This window comes from Salmo trutta, chromosome 37, assembly GCF_901001165.1.
Source record: "Salmo trutta chromosome 37, fSalTru1.1, whole genome shotgun sequence".
NCBI lineage: Eukaryota > Metazoa > Chordata > Actinopteri > Salmoniformes > Salmonidae > Salmo > Salmo trutta.
The window spans coordinates 8,751,134-8,775,195 of record NC_042993.1 but is presented as its reverse complement, the minus strand read 5'-3'; the positions used below and the strand labels follow the sequence as shown (position 1 = coordinate 8,775,195).

At 46.0% G+C, this 24,062-nt stretch overlaps 3 protein-coding genes across 3 annotated transcripts; all 3 read left to right on the top strand.

The window, feature by feature from the left end:
* The first annotated feature begins 139 nt into the window (after positions 1-139).
* On the top strand, positions 140-11,259 carry LOC115176454 (zinc finger protein 62-like). Its single transcript, XM_029736497.1, has 8 exons — positions 140-402; positions 721-793; positions 958-1,836; positions 2,037-2,216; positions 2,638-2,992; positions 3,166-3,320; positions 3,695-3,937; positions 9,211-11,259. Exons 1-8 carry the CDS (start codon positions 152-154, stop codon positions 11,257-11,259), a joined length of 4,185 nt encoding a protein of 1,394 aa, XP_029592357.1. The 5' UTR covers positions 140-151.
* On the top strand, positions 10,999-14,441 carry LOC115177020 (N-acetyltransferase 14-like). Its single transcript, XM_029737466.1, has 4 exons — positions 10,999-12,079; positions 13,017-13,171; positions 13,462-13,764; positions 13,916-14,441. The coding sequence occupies exons 2-4, from the start codon at positions 13,091-13,093 to the stop codon at positions 14,375-14,377; spliced, it is 846 nt and encodes a 281-aa protein (XP_029593326.1). The 5' UTR covers positions 10,999-12,079; positions 13,017-13,090; the 3' UTR covers positions 14,378-14,441.
* A 7,226-nt stretch (positions 14,442-21,667) lies between these two features.
* LOC115176836 (single-stranded DNA cytosine deaminase-like) lies at positions 21,668-23,971 on the top strand. Its single transcript, XM_029737163.1, has 5 exons — positions 21,668-21,751; positions 22,344-22,509; positions 23,104-23,392; positions 23,465-23,580; positions 23,663-23,971. Exons 1-5 carry the CDS (start codon positions 21,732-21,734, stop codon positions 23,711-23,713), a joined length of 642 nt encoding a protein of 213 aa, XP_029593023.1. The 5' UTR covers positions 21,668-21,731; the 3' UTR covers positions 23,714-23,971.
* The last annotated feature ends 91 nt before the right edge of the window (positions 23,972-24,062 follow it).

Below are 24,062 nucleotides of genomic sequence, written 5' to 3'. Positions count from 1 at the left end.
CATGGCAAACTCAGTGGCCACTCTAGTGGTCCAAGCAGAACTATTACCCCCTGAACCGTCCTCCTCCCTCTCTCCCTTCCCATCGCTGCAGGGATCAGGAGAAGGGGAGGAGGACAGGGAAAGGGGGGAAGAAGCGGATGGGGAGAAAGGGATGGTGGAGGGGGGTGAGGATATAGTGCTGACCGGGGTAGGGGTGCAGATGGTGACATCATCGGTCCTGGCTGCGCCCCATCTCCAGGAGCACCCTGAGCACCCGTTCCAGTGCCTGGACTGTGGCAAGAGCTTCAAGTGGTCTTCAAGGCTGGCCCACCACCAGCGCAGCCACAACAACGAGAGACCCTACCGCTGTAACCTCTGCCCCAAGGCCTTCAAGGGCTCCTCCGCACTCCTCTACCACCAGAGGTACTGCAGGGAGGGAGACAGGGGGGGAGTGACACAGTGAAAGTTAGCAATAGAAATGCTTGCAGCTTATAACATGCATCTCACTTTATGAAGAGTATTGTTCTCCTTGTGTCCATCTGTTTTCATCTGTTTAGTTCTCTCACAATAATCCAAATGAGGGAAAGGTGACGTGAGCAATATAATGTGAGTCTCTTTAGGGCCGTGGGAAACTAGTGGAATAATCAATACAAGCAGGAATTCTTTCTGTAGCCGGTATGATGTCCTGTAGATCCGTTGAAGGGTCATTAGATTGTTTTCATGTTTGTTTTTTCTGTGCAGGTCTCATTCAGGGGAGAAGCCCTATAAGTGTGACGACTGTGACAAAGCTTTCAAACGCTCCTCTCTGCTCCAGGTGAGAAACACTGGCCAGTAGTCGTTCCCCCATTTTGTGGTAAAAATGTGTTTAAACTTTTGTTGAATGTTGAAAAAAAGTAGAATGTTACAGTAGTAAAAGGCTCTTTTTGGGGTTAAGGGACCAGTCACGGACGTCCTCCTCTCTCTTGTGCATGTTTCCAGGTCCATCGTAGCGTCCACACAGGCCTGCGGACCTTCCAGTGCCCCTACTGCCCGCTCACCTTCAAGTGGAGCTCCCACTACCAGTACCACCTGCGCCAGCACACGGGCGAGTGCCCCTACCCCTGCGACAGCTGCCCCAAGGCCTTCAAGAACTCCAGCAGCCTGCGCCGACACAAGAACGTGCACCTGGGTCTGAAACCCTACGTGTGCACCGTGTGTACCAAGGCCTTCACCCAGTCCACCAACCTCAGACAGCACATGAGAATCCACACAGGAGAGAGGCCCTACATCTGTGGAGAGTGTGGACGCAGTTTCACACACTCATCCAATCTGGCCCTGCACCAGAATTCTCAAAGTCACACTGGTGAAGGAAAGGGGGGGGAGACAGGGGGAGGCAACATGGGGGATGAGATACGAGAGGTGATAGTGGGGGAGGACGTGACATCACAAATGTTGACGGACATGGGCTTTGTGAGCCAGGAGGCCACGGTGGGGGTGGGGGTCGGGGAGGTGTTCCTATCGTCAGGTCACCAGACCCTCCTGCCCCATCTCACCCTCACCCCCTCCCAGGGGGGAGTGTGCACATCCAGGGCCATCGGGACAGAAGTGCACGTGAGCACGGAGTCGGGCGCCAGCGTGCTGCTGTACAGCTGTGGCAGCTGTAGTCAGACATTCAGCACACGGACAGAGCTAGAGGACCACCAGGCCATGCACCTGGGCCCCGGGGAGGAGGGGAGCAGCGGGGTGGGGGAGGGGGGAGAGGGAGGGGTGGGGCATCTGCTGGCTGACTTTGAGGAGGTGGTGGAGACGACGGCAGCAGCAGAGAACGGACACACTACGGCTGAACTACTGGGACTCACCGGGGGAGTGGACGGAGGGGTGAGTAGTAGGACTCTGTCTCAGCCTGGAGAGGTTACCCCTAAGGCTCTGTTTTAGGGTCACACCAGATTCTTCCATTCATGATCAATATTTGGTTTCTTACTCTACCCTCTAGGTCAATATCTCAGCTAATATGACTGCTGTGATGTTGATGCTGTAGTGCAGTGACTCTGGTCTAATAGTGTTTTGTCCCATGTCAGAATATGGGGACTACTCAGGCCCAGTTTGACCTGCTGCAGAGCTTCACAGTGGGGGCTCAGATCCCCACAGACAGCGTGGAGACAGGGGGTAACACCACAGGTCCAGGGACGGGCACAGAGTGTGCCTACTGTGGGAAGAGCTTCAAGACCAGCGGAGGGCTCAACAGACACCTGGCACAGGTACCAATCAGCTGATGGGCTGCACATCCTCACTACTGTGTCATAAGGTCTCTGTCCTGGATGCCAGTCTGTTTCTACGTCGTCTAACTTGTTCCTAGATTCAATCAGTTAAGCATTAGCCTGCGATAAATGACAATTGCATAGAGTATCATTGCTTTTGTTTGAGAGCTGTCAAATCCACATGCAGCTCCCGGCGGTATGCCTTTCACAGACATTACCATTGAATGCATTAGTAGAAAGCCCCTCCAGCCGTATTACAAGTTGGAACTCTGGAATGTGTGATGTAATCTACACTTTGATTAGTCTGAACTGATCTACTCCTTGGTGTCAGTAAAGCTGACGTTATCTGATCTATAAATAGTCAGTTTTGATGACCCTCTCTCTTCCCATATCTTCTTCTCTCCCTCTGCTCCCTCTCCAGGTCCACTCCCTCTCTCCCTCCCAGTCTCGCTCCCAGTTCAGCTGCTCTGCATGCGACCGCTCCTTCACCCTCCTCTCTTCCCTGCTCACCCACCAGCACTCCCACACCCCCGAGCAGCGCCTCCTAGCCGAGGCTGAGGCGGAGATCGTCTGCCCCGCGTCCCTGTCCCTTTCCCTGCCCCTGCCCTCCTCCCCCAGCCAGGGGGACCAGCACCAGGACACCCAGGGGGACATCCACGTCAGCCTGGTGGCTGTGACCGAGAAGGGGGACAGGGAGGTGGTCAAGACATCCACCAGAGCAGTGGTCAAGGGCCAGAGGAGAGGAGCAGCTAGTAAGACTGCTGGGGGGAACAACGGTGAGTTAGTAATTTTCTTTTGGCATTTTGATAGAAAATACTTTTAAAGTGAGATACCTTGACAGTAACAGAGCCGAACCTACTGCTGCTCATGAGATTACCTGTAGAATTCATGTGTGAAAAAAAATCTATATAACATTCTCTCTCTCCCTGTCCCTGTGGGTACGGTACAGAGAGGCCGTACCGTTGCTCTGAGTGTGGGAAGGCCTTCAAGGGCTCGTCGGGTCTGAGGTACCACATGAGAGACCACACAGGAGAGAGACCCTACCGCTGCACAGAGTGTGGCAAGAGCTTCAAGAGGTCCTCACTGCTCTCCATACACCAGAGGGTAAGACGCATGCGTCCATTTCTATCTCACTAAGGCTGCGTTTAGACAGGCAGCCCAATTCTGATCTTTTTTTCACTAATTGGTCTTTTGACCAATCAGATCAGCCTTGAAAAATATCTGATGTGAAAAGATCTGATGTGATTGGTCCAAAGACCAATTAGTGAGGAAAAAAAAGGTCAGAATTGGGAGCCTGTCTAAACGCAGCTTATGGCATTTGTCACAATGTGTGGAACAGCGGCACTGCTGCATTATAGCAGTTTATGACCTGCTTTTCTTGTTCAAACTTGAATGTACCTGTACTTTCAGAAGAATCCAGGCCATATTCAGTTATTTTCTGACTGACCCCCCCCCCCCCCCCCCTCCATCTTCTCCAGGTGCATACAGGTGTGCGAGCGTTCCAGTGCCCCTACTGCCCGCTCACCTTCAAGTGGAGCTCCCACTACCAGTACCACCTGCGCCAGCACACGGGTGAGCGGCCCTATGTGTGTCAGGAGTGTGGCAAGTCCTTCAAAAACAGCAGCTGCCTGAGGAGACACAGTCAGCTCCACTCTGGCCTGCGCCCTCACATCTGTCCCATCTGCTCCAAGTCCTTCTCACAGACCTCCAACCTCAAACAGGTCAGCACAGATAGCTCTGCTATGGCTGATGCTAGGATTCTTATGATATTGTGTACACTTGCTCCTTCGCTCCATCTCTCTCTCTATATATATATATATATATATATATACACAGTGCATTCGTAAAGTATTCAGACTCCTTGATTTTTTTTCCCACATTTTGTCACATTACAGGCTTATTCTAAAATGCATTAAATTACATTTTCACACAATACACACAATACATCTACACACAATACCCCATAATGACAAAGCAAAAACAGGTTTTTAGAAATTTTTGCTAATTTATTCAAAAATAAAATAAATGATATGACATTTACATAAGTATTCAGACCCTTCGCTATGAGATTTGAAATTGAGCTTGGTGCATCCAGTTTCCATTGATCATCTTTGAGATGTTTCTACAACTTGATTGGAGTCCACGTGTGGTAGATTCAATTGATTGGACATGATTTGGAAAGGCACACAACTGTCTATATAAGGGCCCACAGTTGACAGTGCATGTCAGAGCAAAAACCAAGCCATGAGGTCGAAGGAATTGCCCATAGAGCCCAAAGACAGGATTGTGTCGAGGCACAGATCTGGGGAAGGGTACCAAAAAATGTCTGCAGCATTGAAGGTCCCCAAGAACACGGTGGCCTCCATCATTCTTAAATGGAAGAAGTTTGGAACCACCAAGACTCTTCCTAGAGCTGGCCGCCCGGCCAAACTGAGCAAACGGGGGAGAAGGGCCTTTGTCAGGGAGGTGACCAGGAATCTGATGGTCACTCTGACAGAAGTCCTGAGTTCCTCTGTGGAGATGGAAGAAACCTTCTAGAAGGACAACCATCTCTTCAGCACTCCACCAATCAGGCCTTTATGGTAGACTGGCCAGACAGAAGCCACTCCTCAGTAAAAGGCACATGACAGCCCGCTTGGAGTTTGCCAAAAGGCACCTAAATACTCTCAGGCCATGAGAGACAAGATTCTCTGGTCTGATGAAACCAAGATTGGATGCCAAGCACCATCCCTATGGTGAAGCATGGTGGTGGCATCATCATGCTGTGGGGATCTTTGGGGATCAGCATCATGCAGCAGGGACTGGGAGACTAGTCAGGATCGAGGGAAAGATGAACGGAGCAAAGTACAGAGAGGTCCTTGATGAAAACCTGCTCCAAAGTGCTCAGGACCTCAGACTGAGGTGCAGGTTCACCTTCCAACAGGACAACGACCCTAGACACACAGCCAAGACAAGGCAGGAGTGGCTTTGGGACAAGTCTTTGAATGTCCCAGCATTCAACCCAGACTTGAACCCAATCTAACATCTATGGAGAGACCTGAAAATAGCTTTGCAGAAACGCTCCCCATCCAACCTGACAGAGCATGAGAGGATCTGCAGAGAAGAATGGGAGAAACTCCCCAAATACAGGAGTGTCAAACTTGTAGCGTCATACCCAAGAAGACTCAAAGCTGTAATCGGTGCCAAAGGTGCTTCTACAAAGTACTGAGTAAAGGGTCTGAATTAGAGGTCGACCGATTAATCGGAATGGCTGATTTCAAGTTTTCATAACAATCGGGTAATCGGTATTTTTGGCCACCGATTTGCCAAATTATTATTATTATTATTTTAGTTTTAATTTTTTAATTTGTATATTTAAAAAAAAAAAATGTACACCTTTATTTAACTAGGCAAGTCAGATTAAGAACACATTCTTATTTTCAATGACAGCCTAGAAACGGGGGTTAACTGCCTTGTTCAGGGGGGATTCGTTTTTGCAACCTTCCGGTTACTAGTCCAACGCTCTAACCACCTGCCTTACATTGCACTCCACGAGGAGCATGCATGGCAGGCTGACTACCTGTAACGCGAGGGCAGCAAGAAGCCAAGGTAAGTTGCTAGCTAGCATTAAACTTATCTTATAAAAAACAATCAATCTTAACATAATCACTAGTTAACTACACATGGTTGATGATATTACTAGTTTATCTAACATGTCCTGCATTGCATATAATCGATGCGGTGCCTGTTAATTTCTCATTGAATCACAGCCTACTTCGACAAACGGGTGTTGATTTAACAAGCGCATTAGCGAAAAAAGCACTGTCGTTGCACCAATGTACCAAACCATAAACATCAATGCCTTTCTTTAAAATCAATACACAAGTATATATTTTTAAACCTGTATATTTACTTAATATTGTCTGCTAACATGAAATTGTGTCACTTCTCTTGCGTTCATTGCACGCAGTCAGGGTATATGCAACAGTTTGGGCCGCCTGGCTCGTTGCGAACTAATTTACATAATTATGACATAACATTGAAGGTTGTGCAATGTAACAGGAATATTTAGACTTAGGGATGCCACCCGTTAGATAAAATACGGAACGGTTCCGTATTTCACTGAAAGAAAAAACGAGATGATAGTTTCCGGATTCGACCATATTAATGACCTAAGGCTCGTATTTCTGTGTGTTTATTATATTATAATTAAGTCTATGATTTGATAGAGCAGTCTGACTGAGCGGTGGTAGGCACCAGCAAGCTCGTAAGCATTCATTCAAACAGCACTTTCGTGCGTTTTTCCAGCAGCTCTTCGCTGTGCTTCAAGCATTGCACTGTTTATGACTTCAAGCCTATCAACTATAATTTAATATAATTTGTGGAACGTTCCAACAGGAATCTATTCCAAAAACTCGTAAATCACAAGGTTGCCAAAAACCAACGCATACAAAGTTATACCCACCCCTTCAAGCCTATCAACTCCCAAGATTAGGCTGGTGTAACCGATGTGAAATGTCTAGCTAGTTAGCGTTTCAAACGTCACTCACTCTGAGACTTGGAGTAGTTGTTCCCCTTGCTCTGCATGGGTAACGCTGCTTCGAGGGTGGCTGTTGTCGATGTGTTCCTGGTTCAAGCCCAGGTATGAGTGAGGAGAGGGACGGAAGCTATACTGTTACACTGGCAATACTAAAGTGCCTATAAGAACATCCAATAGTCAAAGGTATATGAAAGACAAATCGTATAGAGAGAAATAGTCCTATAATTCCTATAATAACTACAACCTAAAACTTCTTACCTGGGAATATTGAAGACTCATGTTAAAAGGAACCACCAGCTTTCATATGTTCTCATGTTCTGAGCAAGGCACTTAAACGTTAGCTTTCTTACATGGCACATATTGCACTTTTACTTTCTTCTCCAACACTTTGTTTTGCATTATGTAAACCAAATTGAACATGTTTCATTATTTATTTGAGGCTAAATTGATTTTATTGATGTATTATATTAAGTTAAAATAAGTGTTCATTCAGTATTGTTGTAATTGTCATTATTACAAATAAAAAAATTAAAAATTGGCCGATTTTAATCGGTATCGGCATTTTTTGGTCCTCCAATAATCGGTATCGGTGTTGAAAAATCATAATCGGTCGACCTCTAGTCTGAATACTTACAATTGAAGTCGGAAGTTTACATACTTAGGTTGGAGTCATTAAAACTCATTTTTCAACCACTCCACAAATGTCTTGTTAACAAACTATAGCTTTGGCAAGTTGGTTAGGACATCTACTTTGTGCATGATACAAGTCATTTTTCCAACAATTGTTTACAGACAGATTATTTCACTTATAATTCACTGTATCACAATTCCAGTGGGTCAGAAGTTTACATAAACTAAGTTGACTGTGCCTTTAAACCGCTTGGAAAATTCCCGAAAAGGATGTCATGGCTTTAGAAGCTTCTGATAGGCTAATTGACATCATTTGAATCAATTGGAGGTGTACCTGTGGATGTATTTCAATGCCTACCTTCAAACTCAGTGCCTCTTTGCTTGACATCATGGGAAAATCAAAATAAATCAGCCAAGACCTCAGGAAAAAAAGTTGTAGACCTCCACAAGTCTGGTTCATTCTTGGGAGCAATTTCCAAACGCCTGAAGGTACCACGTTCATCTGTACAAACAATAGTACACAAGTACAAACACCATGGGACCACGCAGCCGTCATACCACTCAGGAAGGAGACGCGTTCTGTCTCCAAGAGATGAACGTACAGATGCTGGAGGAAACAAGTACAAAAGTATCTATATCCACAGTAAAACGAGTCCAATATTGACCTAACCTGAAAGGCTGCTCAGCAAGGAAGAAGCCACTGCTCCAAAACCGCCATAAAAAAGCCAGACGGTTTGCAACTGCACATGGGGACAAAGATTGTACTTTTTGGAGAAATGTCTTCTGGTCTGATGAAACAGAAATAGAACTGTTTGGCCATAATGACCATTGTTATGTTTGGAGGAAAAGGGGGAGGCTTGCAAGCCAAAGAACACCATCTCAACCATGAAGTACGGGGGTGGCAGCATCATGTTGTGGGGGTACTTTGCTGCAGGACGGACTGGAGCAATTCACAAAATAGATGGCATCATGAGGCAGGAATATTATGTGGATATATTGAAGCAACATCTCAAGACATCAGTCAGAAAGTTAAAGCTTGGTCGCAAATGGGTCTTCCAAATGGACAATGACCCCAAGTATACTTCCAAAGTTGTGGCAAAATGGCTTAAGGACAACAAAGTCAATGTATTGGAGTGGCCATCACAAAGCCCTGACCTCAATCCTATAGAAAATATGTGGGCAGAATGGGCAGAACAGAAAAAGCCTGTGCGAGCAAGGAGGCCTACAAACCTGACTCAGTTACATCAGCTCTGTCAGGAGGAATGGGACAAAATTCACCCAACTTATTGTGGGAAGCTTGTGGAAGGCTACCCAAAACGTTTGACCAAAGTTAAACAATTTAAAGGCAATGCTACCAAATACTAATTGAGTGTATGTAAACTTCTGACCCACTGGGAATGTGATGAAAGAAATAAAAGCTGAAATAAATCATTCTCTCTACTATTATTCTGACATTTCACATTCTTAAAATAAAGTGGTGATCCTAACTGACCTAAGACAGGGAATTTCTAATTGGATTAAATGTCAAGACTTTGGAAATACACCATAGACAAATACCTTTAAAATCACGTTTATAAACTTCCGACTTCAACTGTATGTAAAGGTGATATTTCAATTATAAATTTGCACACATTTCCAAAAAAACAGTTTTTGCTTTGTCATTATGGGATATTGTATGGAGATTGATCATGAAAAAAAAATAATTGAATCCATTTTAGAACAAAATTTGGAAAATGTCAAGGGGTCTGAATACTTTCCGAATGCACTGTATCGCTCTGTCACAAACATTTTCTCCTCTCTCTTTATCTTTCTCTCATCCTCCCTACCCTCCTCTCTCTCCAACAGCACGAACGCACCCACTCAGGCGAGCGGCCCTTCCAGTGTGCCCAGTGTCACAAGAGCTTCACCCACTCCTCCAATCTCCAGCTCCACCTGAGAACTCACTCCTCCAGGAAGGACTACAAGTGTCCCTTCTGTGGGAAGGAGTTTGTCATGCAGTCCTACTTGCAGAGGCACATGAGGACCCATGGGAACGGGGCTGTGGCCGGGGACGCTGGGGTGGGGGGGAAGGAGGGGGGCAGGGCAGGTAAAGGGGGTGGAGGGGTGACAACCACCACCACCTTACTAAACCCCATCACCCTAGAGACCACAGGGAACTCTGGGTCTCTGATCGTGTCTCAGCCGGCGCTGGACATTCCCCCCAATACCTCCCAGAACTACTTCATGATCCAGACAGCAAATGGGCTTCAGCTCATCCCCCTGTCTGCCCCCGCCCCCCCTCCTCCCCCTCCGCCTCCCCCCCAGACACAGTACATCCTCCTACAGTGCCCCTCCACCAATGGGAGCCAGCCCAGCCTGATTCTCGTCCCCACCACAGCGACCAATCCCCAGCCCACCCTGGAGTCCCAGGGCCTACCATTGGTCCAGACAGTTCTAAACCCTGCCCAAACCCAGATGCAACATTTCCAGCCCAGGTTCATCATCACCACCAACAACAACAATGTAAACAACCCTCCCATTGCTAAGACAACAACTCCCTCCCTGAACTCTATGCTGAACAAGCCCATTTTAGGGAAAAGTACCCGGACAGCCAGGTCCAGGAGAGGACGGAAACCCAAAGCCGCTGTAGGTCGGAATAATACCACCTATGTTGCTACGACAACCACCTCTGTCACCATGACAACAGCCCCCGTCAGTCAGTCGGGGGATGTAATACCTGTGTCTAGCTGTAATGTAACTAGTGTCACTCCAGCTACTGTTACTGCTGCCAACACTATGACATCATCATTGCCATCGTCTTTACCCGCCAAGTCACAAAGTCCTTTCTCACCACCAACAGCCTCTGTCTCTGTTTCTACCCCCTCCTCCTCTACCTCTGCCACTGTTACCTCAGGACCCCTAAAGGTTGCCACAGTTAACTCAGTTACCATGGTTACCCCGGCCTCCCTGCCCTCTGACCCTGTGACCTGGGTTGGGGAACCCCAAACCGCCCCAGAGTTGGGCGAGTCCACTGAGCAGGACATGAGAGGGGACCAGTATGTCCTCTGCTTCCAGAAAGAAGGAGGGAAGAAGGAAGAGGTAAAGATAGGAGGAGATGGAGGAGGGTCCTACGTGTTGCAGTTTGAAGGGGAGGGGTCCGGGGAGGGGGGGCAAGGAGGAATAGGCAGAGAGGGGGATGGGGAGTCATACGTGCTGCGCTTTCAGACTGAGGGAGAGAGAGAAGGAGAGAGAGAGGGAGGGAAGGAGAAAGGAGGCCTGGTGTCACTGAACCTGCTGCAGGAATGGGGAGGAGTGAGGGAAGGAGAAAGACGTGTAGGGGAGGATGGTGGCGAGGGAGAGTCCTTTGTGCTTCATTTCCAAACAGAGCCGCAGAGCGAAGAACGGACCACTTCTGATCGTGGCTATCCAGAAGGCCCCAGCAACAGCCTGGAACTTTCCTGCCCGCCTCCCCAGGCCTTAATGCCTCTGAATGGGCAGGAGGTGGTGTTTGAGCTGGGGGATGAGAACAAGATGGTGGGCCAGGGGTCTGGAGAGAGTGTGCAGATGATAGCCCTGATCCAAGGTGAAGGGGGTGGGGAGGGAGAAGGGGGCAGTTACAGCGGGGCAGGGGGGGCAGTAGGGGAGGGCAGGGGGCCAATGGAGGGCATCTTTCAGCTGGAGGAAGGAGAGGGGATCGTCATAATTGAGGTTAGCACCAGCAGTCTAAGAGAAGGGATGGACAGAGGGGAAGGAGGAGTAACTGTAGAGAGGAGTGAAGCAAAAGGAGGGAGTGGAATAACTGAGAGGCCAGAAAAAGACAGGAACTCAGCGGAATGCATTGAAATAGAGACTGGAGCGAATGAAGGAGAAAACACAGCTACGAATGGCCCTACACCTAACTCTCAGTTCTCTTAAACCTAAACCAAACAACCACTGTTAGGAAATGTGTGTGTGAAGGCGTGTGCATGGGTGTGCACACATGAATGTACATATGCGTGCGCACAATGTGTGTGAGTGTGTTTTTGATGTGGAGGCCTTTTCCAGCTACTGAACTAAAGGAGAGTATGGTCGTTCAGAAAGAGACTATAGAAAGTACTGTAGGAAATAATACCAAGGTGCCAGAAACACGAAGAGTTACATTCACTGACTGTTAATGAAGAGGGACCTCAACAAATGACTTATGAGTTTCAATTATACTGTCATGTTGACAGTGTTGATATAAAACAACTAAGAGTTTTTTTTGTGGATGAATAATGGCTATATTGGCTCGGTTTCACAGTAAATATTCACACTAGGAAATAGTCATTATTAATAAAGTTGTTACTATTTTTTAATGAATGTTGATTAATTCACCTTTCTTATTTCGTAAATATAAATATGTCCCTTTATCTAAAGAGGAAGAGGATCTGCTCAGAATAACGGACAATCCCCGTTTATTATGGGAAATAGCGGTTCTCCACGAGTGCGACTGACCACGTTCACGTAGCAGGTTAGTCAATTTTCTGCAGCGCAGGTACTCGCTATGCAAATGGCGTAGAGACAGCATTCATGACAGTACATGTTATCGTAAAACTACGTAACACTACATTTGCAATAGGTGGCCATGGTGGCCACGCAAGTATTGCGAGTCATTCAATCAAACATAAGAAAATCGTTTTGAAGGAATAAATACACAGCGAATATATAAATCCGTTAACCTGCATTTGGCGGTGGTCCAACGCTGCAAGTTTGCAAGGTAGGCTATGTAGGTTCGGCTGGGTTGAACGAGAAGATTCGACGTTTATTTAGACATTACGCATGAATAATCCTTCTCCACTCACCATATACGGATTTAAAACATGTCAACGGGTTTAAAACAGGCTCAAAATATATGAACACGTGTTTTGATTTGCCTTTTAATTTTCATATTATTGATTTGCGAACTACATTTTATTGTACATAGAAGACCAACATTGTTCTTAAGGAGCCTCTTGACTTGTTGTTGATAAGCCTTGTAGAAGCAGTGTGGCCATGCAATAGACAAATCCTTTCCCGACCCCCTCAAATAATCGCCCGTTCTTTAGCTTGATTTTGGGAGGAAACGGCACTGCACTCACAACTGACACATTTTATCAACCTGTGCCAGTGTGATGCATCGGTTGTTACATTGTAGTAACAAACATTATGCTGTTACTTTGTTGCACAATGCAGCCACCTACTGTATCCTGGCATACATAGTCTCTGATAGAGGGATTTCATAGGGGTCTGCCCTCATACTATAATGTCATGTGTTTTCAATGTGTATCTGTCAAATGAAGGCAGTCAATTCAGGAAATAAACAAAAATTACAATCCAATAATTGAAAAAAGGGCATTTATTTTCAATAACTTCTCAATAAACTGGAAAGTAGAAGCAATTTATTTCAAAATTGAGACCAACCCGGGTATATATGTAGGCTACATGAGTCATGGCATCAAACCCCAAAATAGCCTGGATCAAATATAACCCACCACATTCCCATCATCTTGAATACGATTTTATACCATTTAGCTACTATGGTAACCGGAATGTAAATACTCCGCTGTATATTGTCATTGTAGTGTTGTATGTAATCAAATATGCAAAATTCAACCACATAGTGTATCTGTACAAAGCAATGTATTATGTGACCATGAGATTTTCTATATTTGCAGACCGGTGTGTGTTGCTGTATGAGGTGTGCGTGAGTGAGGGTGTGTGTGTTGCTGTGTGTGTGTGAAGTCCAGACATGGTCAAGCTGGAGCTAGATCAGGTGGTAATGAGGAGGATGAGGGAGAATGACATCGAGACTGTCAAAGCTATCATCAAGGTGTGTGTTTTATCCTTAAAGTTATGCACACACACACACACACACTTCAAGCCTGAGTTATGCTCTGTCTCTACACTCTTAGGTGCTCTAGAAACTTTTTTTTGTAAGAGTACTTTTTCAGATTATCACTCAAACTCACCTTTCTCTCTCTGTCCCCATCCTTTACGTCCCCCCTCTCTTTCTTTCTCTCTCTCTCGATCTTTCTCCTCCCCCCTCTCTCTCCTCTCTCTCTTGCTCTTTCTCCCCCCCTCTCTCTCTCTCTTCGTCCCTCCCTCTCTTTCTCTCTGTAGGAGGGTTGTCAGGGAACAGAAAACCGTCTGATCCTCCACATCCTGACTCGTCCTGTCTGCCTCCTACTCCTGGCCACCATCTCTTCTGTCCTCCGCTGCTTCCTTCACTCTTTCATCCTGGCCCTCATCATCCCTGTCTTCCTGCTCATTGTCTACCTCAGGTTCACCATGCCACGCTCCACCGGAGTGCTGGGCACCAGCCGGCCCTACTGGGACTATGTGGGGAGCAGTTACCGAGGGGCGCAGGACGAGACCCTTCCCAACCCCTATAGCAGGATCAGTGGGAAACCCCCACCGGCAAAAGTAGGTTTCCTTTTCTTTGACTTTAGGTACTGTATGTTGTGGATGTTACATGAATTTCTCAGTTTTACTACATAATTTTAGTGATTTGGACTTTTCGTGCTTTGGGCTGAGTTGCTGCACAAATAAAGTTGATTATTATCTGTCATTAAAGGGCAAGACCAGACGGAGGACCAAACCCAAGGCAGAGGACAAGGACAAAGACTCGTCTCCTGAGATCGTAGACGTGGAGAGGGAGAAGGCAGCAGGGCAGGTGTGGGTGGTGGACTGTGAGGGGGAGATCGTGGGCTGTGTGTCCAGGGAGGGTGACTGTCGTCTGGGGATGAGAAGGTTCTGCAGGGTGGTGGTGGGCTGCTGGTACCGCCGGGAGGGCCTCGGCAGACTGCTGGTCCAGAGTCTGGAGCAGAGGGAGAGGCAGACGGGGGCTAGGAGGGTCTATGCCCACGTCCCCTACCCTTCTGCAGTAGGAGAGGCCTTCTTCAGGAAGCTGGGCTACAGGCTGCAGGGGGAGGTGGGCTACGATGGGGAGGAAGAAGAGGAGGAGGATGAAGAGCAGCCGGAGAGGACATTTCTGGGCTTCCATGTCACCAAGGTGTTTGTCAAAGACCTCAAGTGATGGAGGAGACACAATGGGGAATGAGAAAATAGGGAATGTGGAAAATAAGACTAAGAAGATACACTAAAGGGAAATAGAGAGAGGAGGAGGAGAGATAGTATAGGGAAATAGAGAGAGGAGGAGAGATACTAAAGGGAAATAGAGAGAGGAGGAGGAGGAGAGATACTAAAGGGAAATAGAGAGAGGAGGAGGAGGAGAGATACTAAAGGGAAATAGAGGAGGAGGAGGAGAGATACTATAGGGAAATAGAGAGAGGAGGAGAGATACTATAGGGAAATAGAGAGAGGAGGAGAGATACTAAAGGGAAATAGAGAGAGGAGGAGGAGAGATACTATAGGGAAATAGAGAGAGGAGGAGGAGGAGGAGAGATACTCTAGGGAAATAGAGAGAGGAGGAGGAGGAGAGATACTATAGGGAAATAGAGAGAGGAGGAGAGATACTAAAGGGAAATAGAGAGAGGAGGAGGAGAGATACTATAGGGAAATAGAGAGAGGAGGAGGAGGAGGAGGAGAGATACTCTAGGGAAATAGAGAGAGGAGGAGGAGGAGAGATACTAAAGGGAAATAGAGAGCGGAGGAGGAGGAGAGATACTATAGGGAAATAGAGAGAGGAGGAGGAGGAGAGATACTATAGGGAAATAGAGAGAGGAGGAGGAGGAGAGATACTCTAGGGAAATAGAGAGAGGAGGAGGAGGAGAGATACTCTAGGGAAATAGAGAGAGGAGGAGGAGAGATACTAAAGGGAAATAGAGAGCGGAGGAGGAGGAGAGATACTATAGGGAAATAGAGAGAGGAGGAGGAGGAGAGATACTCTAGGGAAATAGAGAGAGGAGGAGGAGGAGAGATACTAAAGGGAAATAGAGAGAGGAGGAGGAGGAGAGATACTAAAGGGAAATAGAGAGGAGGAGGAGGAGAGATACTCTAGGGAAATAGAGAGAGGAGGAGGAGGAGAGATACTCTAGGGAAATAGAGAGAGGAGGAAGAGGAGAGATACTAAAGGGAAATAGAGAGAGGAGGAGGAGTGATACTAAAGGGAAATAGAGAGAGGAGGAGGAGTGATACTAAAGGGAAATAGAGAGAGGAGGAGGAGGAGAGATACTAAAGGGAAATAGAGAGGAGGAGGAGGAGAGATACTCTAGGGAAATAGAGAGAGGAGGAGGAGGAGGAGAGATACTAAAGGGAAATAGAGAGAGGAGGAGGAGGAGAGATACTAAAGGGAAATAGAGAGCGGAGGAGGAGGAGAGATACTAAAGGGAAATAGAGAGAGGAGGAGGAGGAGAGATACTAAAGGGAAATAGAGAGCGGAGGAGGAGGAGAGATACTATAGGGAAATAGAGAGAGGAGGAGAGATACTAAAGGGAAATAGAGAGAGGAGGAGGAGAGATACTATAGGGAAATAGAGAGAGGAGGAGGAGGAGGAGAGATACTATAGGGAAATAGAGAGAGGAGGAGGAGGAGAGATACTAAAGGGAAATAGAGAGGAGGAGGAGGAGGAGAGATACTATAGGGAAATAGAGAGGAGGAGGAGGAGAGATACTCTAGGGAAATAGAGAGAGGAGGAGAGATACTCTAGGGAAATAGAGAGAGGAGGAGGAGGAGAGATACTAAAGGGAAATAGAGAGGAGGAGGAGGAGAGATACTAAAGGGAAATAGAGAGGAGGAGGAGGAGAGATACTATAGGGAAATAGAGAGAGGAAGAGGAGGAGAGATACTCTAGGGAAATAGAGAGAAGAGGAGGAGGAGAGATACTATAGGGAAATAGAGAGAGGAGGAGGAGAGATACTATAGGGAAATAGAGAGAGGAGGAGGAGGAGAGATACTCTTGGGAAATAGAGAGGAGGAGGAGGAGAGATACTAAAGGGAAATAGAGAGGAGGAAGAGGAGAGATACTAAAGGGAAATAGAGAGAGGAGGAGGAGGAGAGATACTATAGGGAAATAGAGAGGAGGAGGAGGAGAGATACTCTAGGGAAATAGAGAGAGGAGGAGGAGGAGAGAAACTAAAGGGAAATAGAGAGGAGGAGGAGGAGTGATACTAAAGGGAAATAGAGAGAGGAGGAGGAGAGATATTAAAGGGAAATAGAGAGAGGAGGAGGAGGAGAGAAACTAAAGGGAAATAGAGAGAGGAGGAGAGATATTAAAGGGAAATAGAGAGAGGAGGAGGAGGAGGAGAGATACTAAAGGGAAATAGAGAGAGGAGGAGGAGGAGGAGAGATACTCTAGGGAAATAGAGAGAGGAGGAGGAGTGATACTATAGGGAAATAGAGAGAGGAGGAGAGATACTAAAGGGAAATAGAGAGAGGAGGAGGAGGAGAGATACTCTAGGGAAATAGAGAGAGGAGGAGGAGGAGTGATACTATAGGGAAATAGAGAGAGGAGGAGGAGAGATGCTAAAGGGAAATAGAGAGAGGAGGAGGAGGAGAGATACTCTAGGGAAATAGAGAGAGGAGGAGGAGGAGGAGAGATACTAAAGGGAAATAGAGAGGAGGAGGAGGAGAGATACTAAAGGGAAATAGAGAGAGGAGGAGGAGGAGAGATACTCTAGGGAAATAGAGAGAGGAGGAGGAGGAGAGATACTAAAGGGAAATAGAGAGAGGAGGAGGAGAGATATTAAAGGGAAATAGAGAGAGGAGGAGGAGAGATACAGTGAAAAGAGGTGGACTACCTCTCTTATCAAGGCAATAATGAGGGTAGAGTCTAACTAAAATGTTGGAAGACAATGGACAATCTAGTGAACAGAACCTTACTTAAATTATGTTTTTTCCTCTCCTGATTTGTAGTATGTATTTATTTATGTATTGCTTTTACAATTGTCATTGAGTTCTCATTCGATGTAAAATATACTGTTTATATGTGGCTCTTTATTTGTAAAAATGTATTTTTATAAATAAGTGATTTTGCAAATAAAAGTGTGCGTACGCGGGGTTGTGTGCACACCTGTGTCAGTGAGTATACATTTACTGTGTGTGAGGAAGTATGTGGTTATGTGAGTCTGCAGAACTTCTCTGTTCGCCTTTCTCTCTTTCTCCCCCGTCTTCTCTCTCACTCCTCACCTGCACCTGTGTGTGGCTTTGTATGAGTCTGCAAAACACATGCTCTCCTTCATTCATCTCTCTCTCTCTATCCTCATCCCCCCCTTTAATGACACTTAACATCCTTCCTCACACTGCACACCTGTCACATGGCAGGAGGAAAGTGTCAGCTATATTATGCTTGGTACAGCTTACACACCATGGTATTCGTAGTAAATTATAGCAGTAGTGTAGTGTGCTGTTTGCAGGTGAATGTCAGTTTGTGTGTGGGTGGAAGGATATGAGCGACACTGCTCTCCAGCCCTGTCTCGGCCTAACCAGAATTAGAGCGTGGTTAGCTAAACGTGTGCTCACCGTGCTAACCTCAGACCGTATCATAACTACAGTCACCTGTTTCTTACAGACATACAGTGTTGGAGTGTTGGAAATGAAATAGCTAGCGGTTTGTGTGTGTGGTCTTGGGGGAGGAGTATCTCCCCTAATACAAAGTTTAAGAAAACAGAACCGCCAAAGATTGCATCAACTGTTTAACCAGAACAAATCCTCAGCTCTAAGCCTCTAGGATTCTGGGTAACGTAAAGTGATTTCTCTGCAGTAAAACAATGTGTAATCTTCAGAATAAATACATTACAATGCCACAACTCTTTGTAGTGCTGGGATTACAGTAAAACCCCATAAAAAATCACTCCCACTCACACATTTATCACTACCCATGGCCATGCACATTAGTGAAGGAAATGTGCAGACAGACAGATGTAATGGTGAGTGTGGGAGTAATTGTTATCCTTGAAACAGTCTTCCCCATTCTTCCCGTTGAGCAAGAGGTCATTTTATTATTGAGAGTCATGGTTCTCTCTCTCCATGGCTGCTCTGCCCTGCTGCAGACACCTGTTAGCTGGCCTTCTATAGTCTAACCCATCTGAAACTATTATTGTTGTCAGGAAACAGATGTGAGTTCACGCTACTGGAAAGTAAGCCTGTTTGTGACTGTGGTCATGTGGTTCTGCACGGTGTGTGTGTGTGTGTGTGTGTGTGTGTGTGTGTGTGTGTGTGTGTGTGTGTGTGTGTGTGTGTGTGTGTGTGTGTGTGTGTGTGTGTGTGTGTGTGTGGGGGGGGGGGGGGTTCGGAAAGTATGACTTTGCACATCCTGCTGCCGGTTGGTTCCCTCTGTAACTATGAGTTAAATGCACAGCCATGTCTACCATAACCTACTGTACTCTGACACACACACTGTCTGTTACAGTAGGGCTGTGCACGAGAGGAGGGCCAGTGCACTTGAGTTGATATGTGACTGAAAGGCGACCTCGGTAAACTGTGGACAAACCATGGAAGATGGTGATGTGTAATCCATATGTCTTACTTAAAACCACACACACACACACACACACACACACACACACACACACACACACACACACACACACACACACACACACGTTTTCAGGATCATATTTAAAACAGACTGGAGGTTATGAATGGTAACATTCCATAGACACATTCACTTACACAGTGAAACATAGTGCAACAAGGTTACTAAGGTTAGTTGCTGTCAACACATAGAGTCACTCTCTCTCTCTCACACACATACACACACAGAGACATACACACACAGACACATACACACACAGAGACATACACACAGACACATACACACACAGAGACATACACACACAGACAGATACACACACAGACACACACACACACACACACACACATACACAGAGACATACACACCCAGACACATACACACACAGACACATACACACATACACACACAGAGACAAACATTGCAGATGAGTGTAAATCTTGATGTTGGGGCACCGCACCCCTGGTGGTTGGTACGTAAATGGCAGAGTGTATAAATCTGTTCCAGATGATGTGTATAGATCATAATTATGACACACTCACACAGATGGGCTCCACAAGCCAACCAAACACACACTCAAACACACACAGTACAGATGAGCTCCAAATACACCCACCCTGGGAAACGGTGAATTCCCCAAACCACAGAGTGCATGAGAGGGTGAGGGGAGTGGGGAGTCATGGGAAACAGAGGCACAGGATGCGTGCAGCTGCAGTGAACGGGACCGGGCCGGAGCAAAAACAGACAGAACCACGGCACAGAACAAAGCCGGAGAGAGAGTGAACACACCCTCGTCTATGGAGGAGGATGGATGACAACATCTCATGGTTCAAAGGCTGGTTGGTCTGAGTTATACACACTGTGGGTAAGGGGAGAGAGCCACACACTGCGGTGGTGGAGCAGAGAGGGAAGCCTGGGGTGAGAGGGGTCACTCACAGCTCCTATGGTTTTTATGATTGACACACTTTGGTAAAACCCAAATATGACACGTGCAAGAACATGCACTCACAAAACTAAAATGAGAGGTATAGGTGTCAGGGCCTCTGGATTAGGGGGGACGCCCATGTCTACCCCAACTCTGGGGCCTGGAAAGGGTGACGAGGGGGAGGAGGGAAGGAAAGGAGGGAGGAGTGGAGGGGAACGAGGAAGAGTGGTAAACCCAGTCTGCATCAAGGCGAGAAGGTATCTGGAAGTTTTCATTTTTTATGATCTGGGAAAACCAGAGTGGAGGGGTGGGTGACTGGCTGGGGGAGCGAGCGAAGCGCCTTTGGAAATTTCCACCCATTTGGCTGAGTTTACTGACGTATGTGAGAAAATCAAAAGGTTACAAATCACGTCAAACACTCCTGGACTCATGTGTGGTCACTGTAATTGCTTTGTGTTTCCTGCATTGTGAAACGGATTTGTTTCTTGTGGTCCTCTAATTAGTCATAATCAACTCATGGACTATATCTATGTAGTATAACTATACTGAACAAAAACATAAATGCAACATATAAAGTGTTGGTCCCATGTTTCATGAGCTGAAATAAAAGATCCCAGAAATGTTCCAGAAGCACAAAAAGCTTATTTATCTCAAATGTTGTGCACAAATTTGTTCACATCCCTGTTAGTGAGCATTTCTCATTTGTTAAAATAATCCATCCGCTTGACAGGTGTGGCATATCAAGAAGCTGATTAAACAGCATGATCATTACACAGGTGCACCTTGTGCTGGGGACAATAAAAGGCCACTCTAAAATGTTCAGTTTTGTCACACAACATAATGCCACAGATGAAACTGTGGGTTTGCAAAACAAAGAATAACCAAAAACCATCTCAGGGAAGCTCATCTGCGTGCTTGTTGTCCTCACCAGGGTCTTGACCTGACTGCAGTTCGGTGTCGTAACCGACTTCAGTGGGCAAATGCTCACCTTCGATGGCTATTGGCACGCTGGAGAAGTGTGCTCTTCACGGATGAATGCCGGTTTCAACTGTATACACAGGACATTTCAACAGCCTGATAAATTCTATGTGAAGGAGATATGTTGCGCTGCATGAGGCAAATGGTGGTCACACCAGATACTAACTGGTTTTCTGATCCACGCCCCTACCTTTATTTTAAGGTGTCTGTGACCAACAGATGCATATCTGTATTCCCAGTCATGTGAAATCCATAGAATAGGGCCTAATGAATTTATTTCAATTGACTGATTTACATATATGAACTGTAACTCAGTAAAGTCTTTAAAATTGTTGCATGTTGCGTTTATATTTTTGGTTCAGTTTACTATTTGTCATAATCAACTCATGGACTATATATATCTAGTATAACTAGTATTTCTTATCTAGTTTCCCAGTTTGTAGGCCTACATTGTTGTTTGCTGAAGAGCAATGTCCTGTAGTATACTGAATAACAATGTCCTGTAGTATACTGAATAACAATGTCCTGTAGTATACTGAATAACAATGTCCTGTAGTATATTGAATAACAATGTCCTGTAGTATACTGAATAACAATGTCCTGTAGTATACTGAATAACAATGTCCTGTAGTATACTGAATAACAATGTCCTGTAGTATACTGAATAACAATGTCCTGTAGTATATTGAATAACAATGTCCTGTAGTATACTGAATAACAATGTCCTGTAGTATACTGAATAACAATGTCCTGTAGTATACTGAATAACAATGTCCTGTAGTATACTGAATAACAATGTCCTGTAGTATACTGTATCTATACAGCCCTGGCCTAGCTTTGGTACTGTTGTCACCCCTCCCCTATTCTTGTTTTGAAAAATCTCTCCATCCAACCAGAGCCACCTCTCTACACAAGCTGTTTGACTGAGCGTATAGGTATATATATATATATATATACCCTGTCCCCTCCTTCCCTTCCCTCCCCCCCACCCTCTCTCACTCATCTCACCACTCGCTCTCGCCTGATTGACTGTGTGAGACAAATTAGGCTTCTGAAATGATCAACAAATTTGACAGGTGAGTAAAATGCACATCTGTTTTTTTGTATTCATTGTTTAATGAGTTGAGAAAATGTATATGATATAATATCACATGACGGGATCAACTAATGTATGGCGTAGTACATATTCTAAAGCTAATCACTACCAATTGGTGATTGCTGTCCTATTTATTATTGATGATGCATTATGAAACCACTCCTGTCATCTTTCTCTTATGCAGCACAATCAGAAGTTTCGGTGATGATGACAACAATGTATTGAATAGCTTTCGCTAGTTTCACTGAAAGCTGTCTGATTGAAACTGAGACTGAGAGAACCAGGGCCAGTTTGTTAGACACCAGTTCATTGACAGATGGTTAACCAAACCTGTGGTTTTGTTAAAGAAGAAGAGGAAGGTGTTGAGTAGTTAGTGCAGTCCTCATAACCAGAGTATATGGCTTTTCCACACCAGACAAAAGAGACTACAGGGGCAGAGAAGGGAAAAGCAATAGTAGTGGCTATAACCATTCACCTTTTCACCATAGGCCTGCCTCAGTTTTCATATGAAAATAGATTTAACATTCATCTCTATTACTTATTTGAGTGAAAACCTACTTTCTGTGTCTCAGTGTTCTGTTGGCCCAGAAGAAGTTTATCTACCACTATAAGAACATGCGCTGGGCCAAGGGCCGACACGAAACCTACCTGTGCTTCGTGGTCAAGAGGCGGGTGGGACCAAACTCACTCTCCTTCGACTTTGGACACCTGCGCAACCGGTCCGGCTGTCATGTTGAGGTGAGGGAGGGAGGGAGGGAGGGAGGGAGGGAGGGAGAGAGGGGAAAGTGTAGGGAGAGGAGGGAGGGGAGAGAGTAGGGAAAGGAGAGGAGAGGGAGAGGCGAGAGAGGGAGAGGAGGAAACAGACGAAAGGGGTAAAAAACATGGAACAAATTTGATCATCTGTCATTTGCTCCAGTTTCTCTCCCCCTTTCCTTCTTTATATATTTCCTATCTCTTCCATTTTCTTTCTTTCCTTCCCCTGTCTTCATCACTCTCTTTCCCGTCATTCTACTCTCCACTCTCTCTATCCATGCATTACCTCTCCTTTCTCTCTATCTACATCTTCCTCCCTCAATCATTCCCCCCCCCCTCTCTCTCTCTCTCTTCCTCAACTACATCCATCACTCTCTCCCTCATTCCTCACCCGTCTACCTTCCTCAACTATCTCCATCACTCTCTCTCCCTCATTCCTCACCTACCTCCATCACTCACTCTCCCTCATTCCTCATCCCTCTCACTTCCTCCCCTATCTCCATCACTATCTCTCCCTCATTCCTCACCCCTCTCCCTTTCTCACACATCTCCATCACACTCTTTCCTTCCACCCCCCAGTTGCTGTTCCTGCGCCTCCTGGAAGCAGGCGCCCTGTGTCCAGGCCTGTGGGGTTATGGAGCTCCAGACAGTGTGGGACTGTGTTACTCTGTCACCTGGTTCTGTTCCTGGTCCCCCTGCTCAGACTGCTCCTACAGGCTGGCCCAGTTCCTCAGCCAGACCCCCAACCTCCGCCTCAGGATCTACGTCTCCAGGCTCTACTTCTGTGACCCGGAGGACAGCAGTGCTAGAGAGGGTCTCCGCATGCTGCAGAGAGCCGGGGTGCAGATCACTGTCATGAACTATGAAGGTAGAGAGGGTGTGTGTGAGCGTGTGGGTGTGTGAGTACGTCTCTCATTATAATTCTGCCTCTTCCCTATAGACTATTTCTACTGTTGGCAGACCTTTGTGGCTTGCAGACAGCGTGTGTTTAAGGCCTGGGACGGACTGCATCAGAACTCTGTTCAACTGGCCAGGAAACTTAACGACATCCTCCAGGTGGGACACACACACGCACACACACACACACACTGTACCCTTGAGTTAGTAGGCTAATATTATTTACTGATTTGTCTTTCAGCCTGGTGAGGCAGAAGATTGGGGAGATGCTTTCGAGCTACTTGGACTGTGATTCACCTCTATCCCTGTCATATACACTGATATGGAGCTATTTATTCTGCTCCTCCCACTGGTGCTACCTGTCAATGTTAAACTGATCACTTTAATCTATCACTGTAAAAGTAAATAATAATAACTGAAGTAGGTCAACTGTATAACTCAATAATGTGTTTATATATTGTTATTTAATCCATGTGATTTACATTTTTACCCTTTGTAGCATTATTACTGTCTTGTAACACATCCATTAAATCATTCCCTCCAACTGTGATTATGAGTGATTTTGTGTTGACATTATCCTATCCTCTATTTACATTTGACCAGCTCTTTATCGCTCACATAGACAACGATAAACAACAAAA

Bases quoted from the DNA above. Each gene is read 5' to 3' on its own strand.
- LOC115176454 (XM_029736497.1), top strand. From the start codon at position 152: ATGGTGGAGGGGGGTGAGGATATAGTGCTGACCGGGGTAGGGGTGCAG. The intron at 403-720 runs GTACTGCAGGGA...TTTTCTGTGCAG, and splicing joins GCACTCCTCTACCACCAGAG to GTCTCATTCAGGGGAGAAGC. The intron at 2,993-3,165 runs GTGAGTTAGTAA...GGTACGGTACAG, and splicing joins GACTGCTGGGGGGAACAACG to AGAGGCCGTACCGTTGCTCT.
- LOC115177020 (XM_029737466.1), top strand. From the start codon at position 13,091: ATGGTCAAGCTGGAGCTAGATCAGGTGGTAATGAGGAGGATGAGGGAG. The intron at 13,172-13,461 runs GTGTGTGTTTTA...TTCTCTCTGTAG, and splicing joins CTGTCAAAGCTATCATCAAG to GAGGGTTGTCAGGGAACAGA. The intron at 13,765-13,915 runs GTAGGTTTCCTT...CTGTCATTAAAG, and splicing joins GGAAACCCCCACCGGCAAAA to GGCAAGACCAGACGGAGGAC.
- LOC115176836 (XM_029737163.1), top strand. From the start codon at position 21,732: ATGATCAACAAATTTGACAG. The intron at 21,752-22,343 runs GTGAGTAAAATG...TCTGTGTCTCAG, and splicing joins ATGATCAACAAATTTGACAG to TGTTCTGTTGGCCCAGAAGA. The intron at 23,393-23,464 runs GTAGAGAGGGTG...TCTTCCCTATAG, and splicing joins CACTGTCATGAACTATGAAG to ACTATTTCTACTGTTGGCAG.